General features: G+C 44.2%; 1 protein-coding gene across 3 annotated transcripts in view; it reads left to right on the forward strand.

The window, feature by feature from the left end:
• The window catches only part of LOC308151193 (uncharacterized protein), a 14,220-nt gene extending 7,005 nt beyond the window's left edge, over nucleotides 1-7,215 (forward strand). For 2 of the 3 annotated variants that reach the window (XM_080524019.1, XM_080524020.1), the window contains 3 exons: nucleotides 3,590-3,633; nucleotides 3,969-4,162; nucleotides 6,799-7,215. In XM_080524019.1, coding sequence (XP_080380145.1) covers nucleotides 3,590-3,633; nucleotides 3,969-4,162; nucleotides 6,799-7,003 — 443 coding nt within the window. In that variant the 3' untranslated portion in view covers nucleotides 7,004-7,215. Of the gene's footprint in view, nucleotides 1-190; nucleotides 470-3,589; nucleotides 3,634-3,968; nucleotides 4,163-6,798 lie in introns of all 3 variants that reach the window. The other variant, XM_080524018.1, reaches the window with a different exon arrangement.
• Nucleotides 7,216-12,157: the final 4,942 nt, after the last annotated feature.

Genomic DNA, 12,157 nt, shown 5'->3' on the forward strand with positions numbered 1-12,157 from the left:
AGTGGGCGGTTTGTCCTGGGGTTGGCCATAGTAATCAAATCAAATCAAATTTTATTTGTATAGCGCATTTCTTACAAGATGCAACTCAATGCGCTTCACACAATGAACATTTTCAGTCAATCAGTCACTCAATCAATCAATACTAACAGAGCCGCGAGCAGGCAAAAGTAAAAACCTGTACACTATGTAGCCAGGAAAATTCCCTTGCAGCCCTCTACACATAGAGCGACTACTAGCCAGTTTGCCTACCAGCACCCAGCGGTGGATCCCCACACCCCCCCCCGGGGAGCCCCCGCCGCCCCACACACCCAGCCCGCCCCACCACCAGCACACCCGGCCCAGCCAAGCAAGCACAGACCACAGAGGCCCCGCACAAGGACGGCCAAGCAGGTGGCGGCGGAACGGCGGCGGAACAGACCAGGCACACGGGGCAGCCGGGGATCCCCAAGGGTTCAAGTAGTTAGTCATAGTAGGTTCAACAGTTAGTCAAAGTAGACATAACTGTCCCAGAGTGAGAAGGAACAGTGCTTCTTCTCCGTAGGTAGTCGTAAAACCTTCAGTGTTTCCTCTATATGCATTTATTGGTGGCGGGCCGCCACGAAAGAATTTCCTCCGCCACTAAATGATTCAGACAGTCCACTTTGATTCAGGCTGCGCAGAAAGGCAGCGAGTTATTATGACCGGAGAACAGAAAAAAAGCAGATTGAAGCTAGATTTAGGCCCAATCCCAATTCACCCCTAGCCCTTCGTTTTCACCCCTATGGCTCGATTTGCGCGTTCACGTTTAGGGCGAGGGCTGTCTCAATTCATATTTCGTCGAGGGCTAGGGGTAAGGGGGAGGGCTAACTATTACTTCGTTTCGAGGGATTTCAGGACCAGACTAGCTTCGAAGGGCTAACGGTACGCTACCCCTTGATACCAGGATGCATTGCGAATCATCTACAGAAATCTTATGTCGCTCTATTCAATGCGGAAATGTCATTTTACTTTCTCTGTAATTACTTATTAATAAAGATTTGAAAAATTATGATAACCATCGTATTGTCTTAGTTTAATGTCATTACAATGCATTATAGACCTTTTATTTATAACAAGCTTAACCCAAAAATCGCTTTTATGTCGGTGCTGTGTCTAACGTTACAGTAACGCAACGCTGCATGACAGTCGAGCATTTCAGAGATGTACAATCATAAATCAATTATTACCTGTGGCGTTTGACAGCGGATGATGGTACACATATGTAAAGTTATCTATCAAACGTTCGGCTGACTTGTACATGATGCGCATTTTGACCTATTTCCACCCGCAATCTAATCCGAGCAGTTGTTATTATTATTATTATTAATGGGTTGTATCATTCATTTCAATGCATTATAGACCTTTTCTTTATAACAAGCACAACAACAACAAAACGTTATCATGCCGATGTGCTGTGTGCTGTGTGTCTAACGTTACAAGCTGATTTGTGCATGACAGCCGCGCATTGACATATTTCCATGTCTAATGGCATATGACACGCGAAATGTAACTACAGTTAATTAAGGGTACGCGTAAAGGATGATGATCTATCACCGTTCGACTCTACTGAGAAATGTTTCCGCTTATTTGTCATCTCTCCTTCACGGGCAAATGTGGCCGCGTCCCCAAGAGATCCTCTTTCTACGTTTTTGACCACCACTATGATGGATTGATTTTTGGATTCTAGACGACGAATTGTTCTGAGAAAGGCGCTTGGTAACGTGATTTTTGGACAACGCTTTATGACTACTGATGGACTCGTGTGTATGTGGTGGCTGAGGATTGAGTCACGGGTATCTTTGGAGGAACATCGTGCGCTGACAGATGGTTAATACTCTGTGTTTTGGTTGGAGTCATTCATTGTCATTATTGCGATGTCCACAAAAAAGACATCGCTGACGGAAGAGACTAAAAAAGGAACGTCTAAACACTACAGTGTGTTGATAACAAACGAAAAAAGATCCTTATAGCACACGCAACAGAAATAAACACAGCTGAAGAAGGCATTGCGAGATGTGAGAATTCGCCGGCAACATAACGCGTCACCCGTACCGCGTCTAAACCACTGTTGATGACGTAGGCGCCGTGAAGGGCTGTCCCAATTCAAAGGGCTGAGATTTGAAGGGGTAGGGCTTGTGACGTATTCGAAGGCAAGGCCTTCGAATCGAGTGACACTCGAAAACGAGCCATAGGGGTAGAAAAGAGAATTGGGATTGGCCCTTAGGCCGCTTCCAGACCAACATTTCGTTACGATTTAGGGCGTAGTTAGTTACAATATGTTACAATGTTGCAATTAACCTCGTCGCTTGTGTTCGCACTGCAATCGAGACTGAATCTCTCAACCGGTGCGCGGCGCGAGGCGACGCGCTTTCATAACAGTTTTGTGATTGGTCCGAATTTAGCGGGTCATTTGGATTTCAGGAAATCCCTTCCCTCTCTCTTCGCCCGTCGCCGGTGCCTTTAATCCCGTATCCTAATCGAAAATGCAACATCATCAGCGACGACTGTGGGTTATTGCATTTACTGCTGTTCTCTGGTTCATGTTCTTATACCAGTGCTCAGTATAGAGTATTTTAAATGAACATTCGTAATGTATGTCTCTGATGTTCATGGTCAATTAAATCAGCCTATTTTGTGCAACTGATAATGTTCCCGCTAATGGGTTAACCGAGCATTCTCGCAGCTAACGTGCAAGCACCTAGCTTCGAACTATTCATAGCAATATGCGCAGGGCAAAAATAATCTATTGCCTCTAAAATCACCACGAACAGAACGGTGGAGGTACGGGTAAGCAGGGCTCATGTTGGTGTCCTCAGAGGTAAGAGTTGGTTTTCTTTAACTCAGCTGATGCATTACCTTGCTGTTGTTGTTTACCGAATGCTCCATCTGACTTGTCACACTGTGATTTTACTTGTGTAAACAGTTAATGAGTAACGTTAGCCGGTTTTGTGCGTGTACTCTCACGTAGGCCTACTTCAGTGGTGTAGTTTAGTTTTTTCTAGCGGGTATACTGTGATTTTTCCCTCCCAGCCTCATATCGTTCATAAAAATACATCTGCGCTCCCTGTCTAACGTTATATATATATATATATATATATATATATATATATAACATGACATGTTATAAGGCTGATCTGTGCATGATATTGCTGCATTCTGACATATTTCATGTCGCATCTCTCCCCTTTGATGGTATATGACGCTATAGTCAGTCGCAATGGTCCAAAAGTCAAGTGCTTCGTAACACAGACGGGGTGATTTCATGAATGAAAGTGAAAGTTCTGTCACAAAACGCCGTTACGTATCCTCACACATGTTTAAGTGGGTATTGCGTGGGTAAAGTGAAATTACGTCTTTGTTTTGAGCGCCAGTGCGCGTGCACGCGGGGGAAAAAATACCCCCCCCCCCGCCACTAATGTTAAAAATCCTGGAGGAAACACTGACCTTTGTTTATCACATGAGAGTATCCTGCTCTGCATTCTTGTCATTCACACAGTTTTCAGTATTCACACAGTTTTCAGTAAACATTGTCACATTGTTATTGTATTAAAGACATTTTTTTCCCACACAGTGACCAGAGACCAAATGACATACGCACTCTCCAAACAGGACCAGGTAACACACACACACACACACACACACACACACACACAGTATATCTGCTGTCCTGTGTATTTGTCTCTCTCCCCTGTGCCTGAAGGAGTTCCAAGGTAAACTTATCATAACGTTTCCTTTTCTCTCCCACCCCTCCCTCCTCCTCTCTCCCACCCCTCCCTCCTCCTCTCTCCCACCCCTCCCTCCTCCTCCTCTCTCCCACCCCTCCCTCCTCCTCTCTCCCACCCCTCCCTCCTCCTCCTCTCTCCCACCCCTCCCTCCTCCTCCTCTCTCCCACCCCTCCCTCCTCCTCCTCTCTCCCACCCCTCCCTCCTTCTCTCTCCTCCCTCCCCCAGGATGACTTGCTGACCCGTCTCCCCCCTGTCCCCCTCAATCCCTTCCCGTCCACCCTCCCAGCCGCAGCGGCCATGTACACACTCCCCCCGAAGCCCTGTGTCAGCTTCGCACGTATCCGCCACCCCCCCAGCCTGGGTGTGATGTGGGACATCAAGGACATCGACCCAGCGGCGCCTCCTATTGACAGCTACAGGTACTGCAACGTCTTAGACTCCAGTGTATAGACACAGACCTGAGCCCGAAGCATGACATACACTCGCCGGCCACCTCGTTAGGTACACTTTTGGCGCTTTTCCATTGATCGGCTCGGCACGGCACGGTTCTATAGTTCTTGTTCGGGATGGGTAGCGAAAGGTACCTTTTTGCCAGGCTGCGTGTGACGTGTGACGCTGCACACCGTTGATTGGTCAATGGAAATCGTCATCCCATGTTCATAGATTTCTTCGCTAACCGCCATCTTTAAATACCACAACAGATTTCGCTCTCGGAAAATGTCACTTACTGTTTCTGTAATAACTTATTAATAAAGATTAGAAAAATGATGCTAACCATCGTATTATCTTAGTTTAATGTCATTTCAATGCATCATAGTACTTTTATTTACAACAAGCATAACAAAAAAATCGCTATTATGGCGATGTCCTGTGCCTATGCTGTTCCTCAGTCCAGCGGCAGTCAAATGCCGGTAGATTTGCGTCTTGCTCCCTTTAACACATGTCGGCGTTTCCCTGGTTGCGATATCTAAACTATTAGAACTGAAAGCGGCAGGTAACAGGCACGTAACATCCATATGCTGTATATATACATAAATATATTTGACTACCAGCAAGACACCGGAGCACTCGTATCTATAACAAACGCGGAGATTGTATGAGCCTCGCGTCAGTCAGCCTTTCCGTAGAAATACATCGCTCCGTTATATATCTAACGTTACATGTTTTAAGGCTGATCTGTGCATGATAGTGCTGCATTATGTTGATCTATTTATAACGGTCTATTCTTGCCAATTCCTTATTACCAGTGGAAAGGGGGAAGGCTAAAACACTTTGAATGGAATAGATAGGACTTTCCGTTCAATGGAGGAAGCATGATACTCGCGAGTTCATCTCGCTTTTCCCCCCGTTGATGTATTAAACAATCTAAGCAATCTAATCAGAGCAGTTGTTATTATGTAATATTATTGATGGATGTGCCATTTTTTATGGAGAGCAGTGAGCGGATGACTGGATGTGAGAATGTATTTGACTAATGCCGATAGATTCGCGTCTTGCTCCGAAACCGGAGCTGTCGGCGCAGACAGGATTTTACAGCGTTCCTTCAAACTGTCGTAATTCATGAACTATATGCCCAATCTAACAAATTCAAACAGTTTCTGAAAGCAGAGAAGTTGCACTTTTTGAACAGTTGAACTTTTTTAGGCTTATTACGGTAGTTCACCAACAAAAAAAGCACAGTGCTCAACGTGTCAGGAGAAATAAAAATAGAATCGTGTCGGCATTTCATGTCGGCATTTCCCTGGTTGCGAGATCTAAACTAGTCTACTAGAACTGAAAGCGGCAAGTAACAGTCACTTAACGTTACATGTTGTAAGGCTGATCTGTGCACGATAGTGCTGCATTTTGACATAATTCTTATCGCATTTCCCCCCGCTGATCTGTATAGCGGGGGGAATCTTATGACACGTAACTCCTCCTACAGTCCCGGGTCGATCCTGTATAGTGGAAAACGTCTCGTACCCGGAACTGTTCAAAAGCGTGCTGAGGCGAGCCGTGCCGAGCCGGTCAATGGAAAAGCGCCATTTGCTAGTATCGTGTTGGACCCCCTTTTGCCTTCAGAACTACCTTACTTCTTCGTGGCGTAGATTCAACAAGGTGCTAGAAACATTCCTCCGAGATTTTGGTCCATATTGACATTATCGCGTCACGCAGTTGCTGCCGATTTGTCGGTTGCACATCATGACGCGAATCTCCCGTTCCACCACATCCCAAAGGTGCTCGATTGGATTGAGATCTGGTGACTGTGGAGGCCATTGGAGTACAGTGAACTCATTGTTATGTTCAAGAAACCAGTTTGAGATGATGTGAGCTTTGTGACATGGCGCGTTGTCCTGCTGGAAGTAGCCATTAGAAGTATAGAGTATAAAGGGTCATAAAGGGATGGACATGGTCATTAAGGGGTGGACATGGTCAGCTACAGTACTCAGGTGGGCTGTGGCGTTTAAACGATGCACAATAGGTACTAAGGGGCCTAAAGTGTGCCAAGAAAAGCGCTTTCAGAGATGCTCCTCTGCATACCTTTGTTGTAACAAGTGGCTATTTGAGATACTGCTGCCATTCTATCAGCTCCAACCAGTCTGGCCATTCTCCTCTGACCACCCCCTTTTTTTTGCTGCTTACTGGATATTTTTTGGCTGTACGGGACAATCCCAGTAGATCAGCACTTTCTGAAATACTCAAAACGGGACGGCTGTGGCGCAGGAGGTAGAGCCGGCGTCTAATGATCGCAAGGTCAGCAGATCACCGGTTCGATCCCCGGCTGACCTCATGTCGAGGTGTCCTTGGGCAAGACCAGGTCATTGTAAGGCACTTTGGAGTAAGGTGAACCAAAGTAGAGTAACTCAAAGTAGAGTAACTCAAAGTAGAGTACTCAAAGTTGAGTAAACCAAAACAGCCCGTCTGGCACCAACAACCATGCCACGCTCAAAGTCAATTAAATCGTATATGTATATGCATGCCTAACTGAAATGCTTTTGTCTTTCTTTCTCTTCCTCTCTCCCCCTCTCTCATCCCCTCATCCCTATCTCCTCTTTCTCCCCCCCCCCCACCCCAGTATATTCATGGCCCAGGAGAGCAGCAACGGCAGTGGGGTGTACGCAGGGTGGCGGAGGCTGGGCGTGGTCAAGGCCATCCCTATGCCCATGGCCATCTCTCTCTTACAGTACTGCCCCGGGCGCAGGATGTGCTTCATAGTGGGGGGCAAAGACCAGTTCGGACGCTGTGGACCCTACAGTGACGTAGAGAGCGTGGTCCTCTAACCTGTGGACCTCTCTGGGTGCTTGTGTATGACCTTAAAGTGTGTGTCTGTGTGTATCAAATCAAAATAAAATAAAAAATCAGATTTAGATTTAGATTTGATGATTTTACACACAGTGTAAAGTGCGTGTGTGTGCGCTACAAAAGCTGTCTTCCGATTCCTCCGATCTTGATTGTGATTCAATGATTTTAGATTTGAAATCTCTGCCTGTGATATACCATTATAATTTGTAGTCATAGGAGGTCCTCCTCTAAAGTCAAATGTATGTCCATTATAACCACTACCTCTCTACCTCTAAATGATGTTTAAATAGCTGTAGAACAGCACCTGCCCAGAACAGCACCTGCCCACGGTGGCTGTAAGGGAATTACCCTAGGCTGCATGATCTCATGTTCACCAGTAGGGGACAGCAGAGCATCAGGAACGATAGACACACTATGTTTATTTAACCCTGCACCCGAAGGCTTCTGAAAGAATACGTTTAGTACACCATTCCCTAAAGTCTACTGTCATTAAATGAACTAGGAATAGTCATTCCAGCTAGGAGTTGTCATTTAGGAATTCTGTTCTGGAGGATCATTTTCGAGGGTCGTTTTGTCTAGCTATACTGGCTAAATAAGTAAGCTAGAACGTCGCAAAAGGAGGTAGCGGAGGCAGAAACCCCATGTGGAAAAACAACACTAAAGCATAATGAAAATACATGCAGAGGTTTCTATATGTTTTTGGGGGTTGTTTATGGTCATTCTAAAGATGTATTTAGCTTTTGGCCTGTAATGGTTAGGATTGGGACAGATAAATTGATTTGGGATAAGTGGTTGGGGGCAACTTTCTACCAGGAGTGCCTTGACATGGCAGCTGTAAAGATGTCTAGAGTCAGAGTGGTTGTTGGGGAGGAAGTGGGAGCCCAACAAATCTCGCACTTTAATTGATATGTCAATAATCACTGAAAAAAAATTGTGAAAAAACAAACAAAAACAAAAAACGTTTTTTTTAACTGTTATTGGATGGTTCCCTGATGATGGGCGGTGGCCGAGATTGGTTGATCGTGGTACCCAAAGTAATTATTTAAAGATTGCTCAAGGTAGACAGTTTAAGATACAAGTTTATTCACGGTACCCTGTGAGCTCAGTCACAGGCAGACAGAACGCACACAGAATGATATTCACAGTGCCTCTTATAGGGGATAGTTGATGAACAAGCAAAGATACAAATCATTCTACAGACAGGGCTCCGTTGAGTCTACCCTGGCCTGTTGACTCCGTCCCCATCCCATAAGGAGTTGGTTGTCATGGCAACAAAGTCACCCGAGTCCGGTCAGTCCCAAGTATACTCAATGACCTCTTGACCCATGTTCCATACTGGTCCCTAGTCAAGTTACATGCTGCAAGGTATATGGCAGAGACAGAGGTTGGCTGAATTGTCAACAACTTAGATATTACAGCTTGATTATGCTTACTAATGAGTTTATACATAGTGTCTAGAGTTTACCTATGTACAATGAAAGACGCATCCTATCATTAACTATCTGTGATTAGCTGTGAGATGGTTATCCTTTGGCTTTTTCAGCACATTTTGGAAATGGATTTATGTATTGTAATGTGAATACTGCCGATATTGTGGAAAAACACCAATAAAAAGAGTCTAAAAAAACTAAATAGAAGAGTGAATTGTTTAGATGTATCAATGTGTATCACACAGACCTATGTAGCAGAGGATAGAAGAACAGAGAAGAGGGATATCCTTATATCAGCATGTTTTTTTTAAATAAACATACAGAGAATACAGTTTTAAAGCTAATGTGTCTATAACAAAAAGGTTGCAAACAGAGACCGATTTATAAAAATAAAGTATATGTAGCCTAACCTCTCCCCCACCCACAAAAACTTCACAAACAAGAAAGACAGTGGAAAAAAAACATCTTCCTGGTACATATTAAAATGTTTACAGTTAGTGCTACAGATAAATATTAGGTAGTCAAAGGAGCAGAAACAAAATAGAAAAAAAAAAAAAACATAACCAACAGCCAGCTTCACAGAGGTATACCCTGGAACTGCAATTTTTCTATGGTCATATTTTGAAAACATTTGCTGTAGACCCATGCAGTGTGTATTTAATTATCTTCCAGCTTGCTAAAATGAGGAAATTTCTGATCCAAGCCTCGTGGGATGGAAGAGAGAATTACTTCCAACAAAGTAATATCAGTCGTCTAGCTAACAGGGTTAGGAAGGCCACAAGGTCCACTTTCATTCTTGGCAGGACCACTGTATTAGGTACAGTGGTCCTGCCAATAGAGCTGTAGATGGAACTGGGTCAAAGGGCACCCTGGGTCAAAGGGCACCCGAAGTACCTCCGTTAATGTGTCAAACATACTGGACCAGTAGTTCTGAAGAGATGGGCAAGACCAACACATGTTAATCAACGAGGCAGGACTTTGTCGACACCTATCACATTTTACATTGAATGAAACCATGTTTGGCACATACAGATGAAGAGTGGACCCAGAGAAGTATATCATCCCATAAGTCGTCTGTAATGTCTTCACCTATATCCTGTTCCCAGGATGTTTTAATAGCTAACAATGAGGAACTCTGAAGGGAGAACATTCTCCTATCCACACGAGGTGACACCTTCTGATGTAGGCGGTGTGGTAGTAAAAACAGCATCAATGGAGGGGTGTACGGACTGAGAGTGTTGTGTGTGTGTGTGTGTGTGTGTGTGTGTGTGTGTGTGTGTGTGTGTGTGTGTGTGTGTGTGTGTGTGTGTGTGTGTGTGTGTGTGTGTGTGTGTGTGTGTGTGTGTGTGTGTGTGTGTGTGTGTGTGTGTGTGTGTGTGTGTGTGTGTGTGTGTGTGTGTGTGTGTGTGTGTGTGTGTGTGTGTGTGTGTGTGTGTGTGTGTGTGTGTGTGTGTGTGTGTGTGTGTGTGTGTGTGTGTGTGTGTGTGTGTGTGTGTGTGTGTGTGTGTGTGTGTGTGTGTGTGTGTGTGTGTGTGTGTGTGTGTGTGTGTGAGAGAGAGAGAATAAAGGCCTATGTAGGTTACATGGGGTTGAGTACTCCATGTGAAGGATAGACAGTGCCTTCAGTAAGTATTCAACCCCCTGGACTTCTTCCACATGTTGTTGTGTTCCAAGCTGACTGTCACGACCCTGGCTCATGGATCGAGACAAGAAGGGGAGACCACGCCCTCCATACTGGCCCGCACTATTGATAGCATTCTGTTGACCGACCATGCTATGGTTAGATTAGATATGACTCCATATCGAGAGACCATGAGGTCACGAGTGTGGCGCTTTAACTCATCGCTGCTACGGGACGTTGGTTTTAGGGAGGAGCTTAGGGCACAGATCAATCTATACTTGGAGACCAATGTCCCTACAGCTCCCTCCGCCATAGTGGCATGGGAGGCCATGAAGGCTTTTCTCAGGGGATTCATTATTCAGTACTCCTCTCATAAAAAAAAAGGCTTCCACTGCTAAACTTCTAGATTTAGAAAGGGAAATTAAGAATATAGAGGATAAATTAAAAAGGAATATATCTGACGTACTTTGTAAAAAACTGACTCATCTTAAGTATGAATATAATACTATAATATCTAAGAAAACAGAGTTTCTTCTGTTTAGAGCTAGGCAGACTATTTTTGAATCTGGGGACAAGGCGGGAAAATTCTTGGCTAGATACATTAAACAGAAAGAGTCTAAATCTATTATAGCATCAGTGAGGGATGCAGAAGGGACATTGGCAACTGAACCTAGTAAGATAAATGACATCTTCAAAGACTTGTATATAACCTCTATACGTCTGAAAGCACTGCCACGGATGACGAGATAGTATCCTTCCTTGATAATTTGAACCTCCCTAAACTGAGTGGTGCACAACAAGAGGAGTTAGAGTCACCTATTAGTTCACAGGAGATTATTGAAGCAATCAAGGCCCTACCAGCAGGCAAATCGCCTGGCCATGACGGCTTTACAGCTGAATTTTTCAAATGTTATGCTGAAGATCTCCTGCCATTGTTTGAAAAGATGCTTACGGAGGCATTTGAAAGTGGTAGGCTACCTCAGTCTCTAAATCAAGCAATTATTACACTTATATTGAAAAAAGAGAAGGATCCGACTGATTGCAAAAGCTATCGTCCGATAAGTTTGATCTCAGTCGATTGTCGACTACTATCTAAAATACTTGCTAATAGATGAGATAAAACACTTGGGTCACTTATCCATCCGGACCAAGTGGGCTTTATTAGACGTAGAAATTATTCTGATAATGTGAGGCGCCTTATAAATATTATGTGGTTTATGCGAAATTCTAACAATCCAACAGCGGCCATCTCGCTCGACGCTATGAAAGCGTTTGATATTATATAGAGTTTCAGGGTGTAACTGGCCTTCTTATTTGAAATTCTCAAAAACGGAAATGAAATATTCAATTTCTACTGTGTATTTAGTCACATTACAGTAATTTGGTCATATCTATGTTCATTTTTTAACATCTCACAGGTCTCAGCTTTCACCAGGTACCAAATTTAGCAAATTTGACCATGTCGTTTTTGGAGATATGAAGCAGTTAATCAGACCGGTCTAATTAGACCGGGAACACCAAGGATGGGGGGGCAAACATGAACACAACCGGAGGGTTAATACGACTACATAATAATTATTTAATGACATTTTTATAATTACTGAAAAAGTATTTGGGATTTATCAAAAAACACATCCCAACATATACAGTACCATTTGGTATATGATAACAGGATAGAATGGAGTCTCGCCAGCCAATGAGGGGGCTCTTCACGAGTGCTTCGCCAACCAATCAGGTAGCGGTATTGCCCTACCTTCCCCTACCATCCCCTACCATCCCCTACCATCCTAGGTTCAGCAAATCCGCCAACAGTAAGTCAACATCCTCCCGCTCCATCCCCACAGCCAGCCTGTCCTCGAGCGGTAAATGGGGTATGGGGAAGGCAGGGCAATACCGCTACCTGATTGGTTGGCGAAAAACATGTTTATTGACTGGGCAACACAGTGTAAATACAGAGTTCAAGTTTAAACAACTCCTAAAGTTCTGACATGTATTTGTGGGTATACAATGTGACAAATTGAATGTTAACAAGCTGGTTATTATCAGAATAAACAGCCTGGTCTCACACATCACACATAGAG

The sequence above is a fragment of the Nansenia antarctica genome (genome assembly GCF_963989245.1).
Source record: "Nansenia antarctica genome assembly, chromosome: 2".
Lineage (NCBI taxonomy): Eukaryota > Metazoa > Chordata > Actinopteri > Argentiniformes > Microstomatidae > Nansenia > Nansenia antarctica.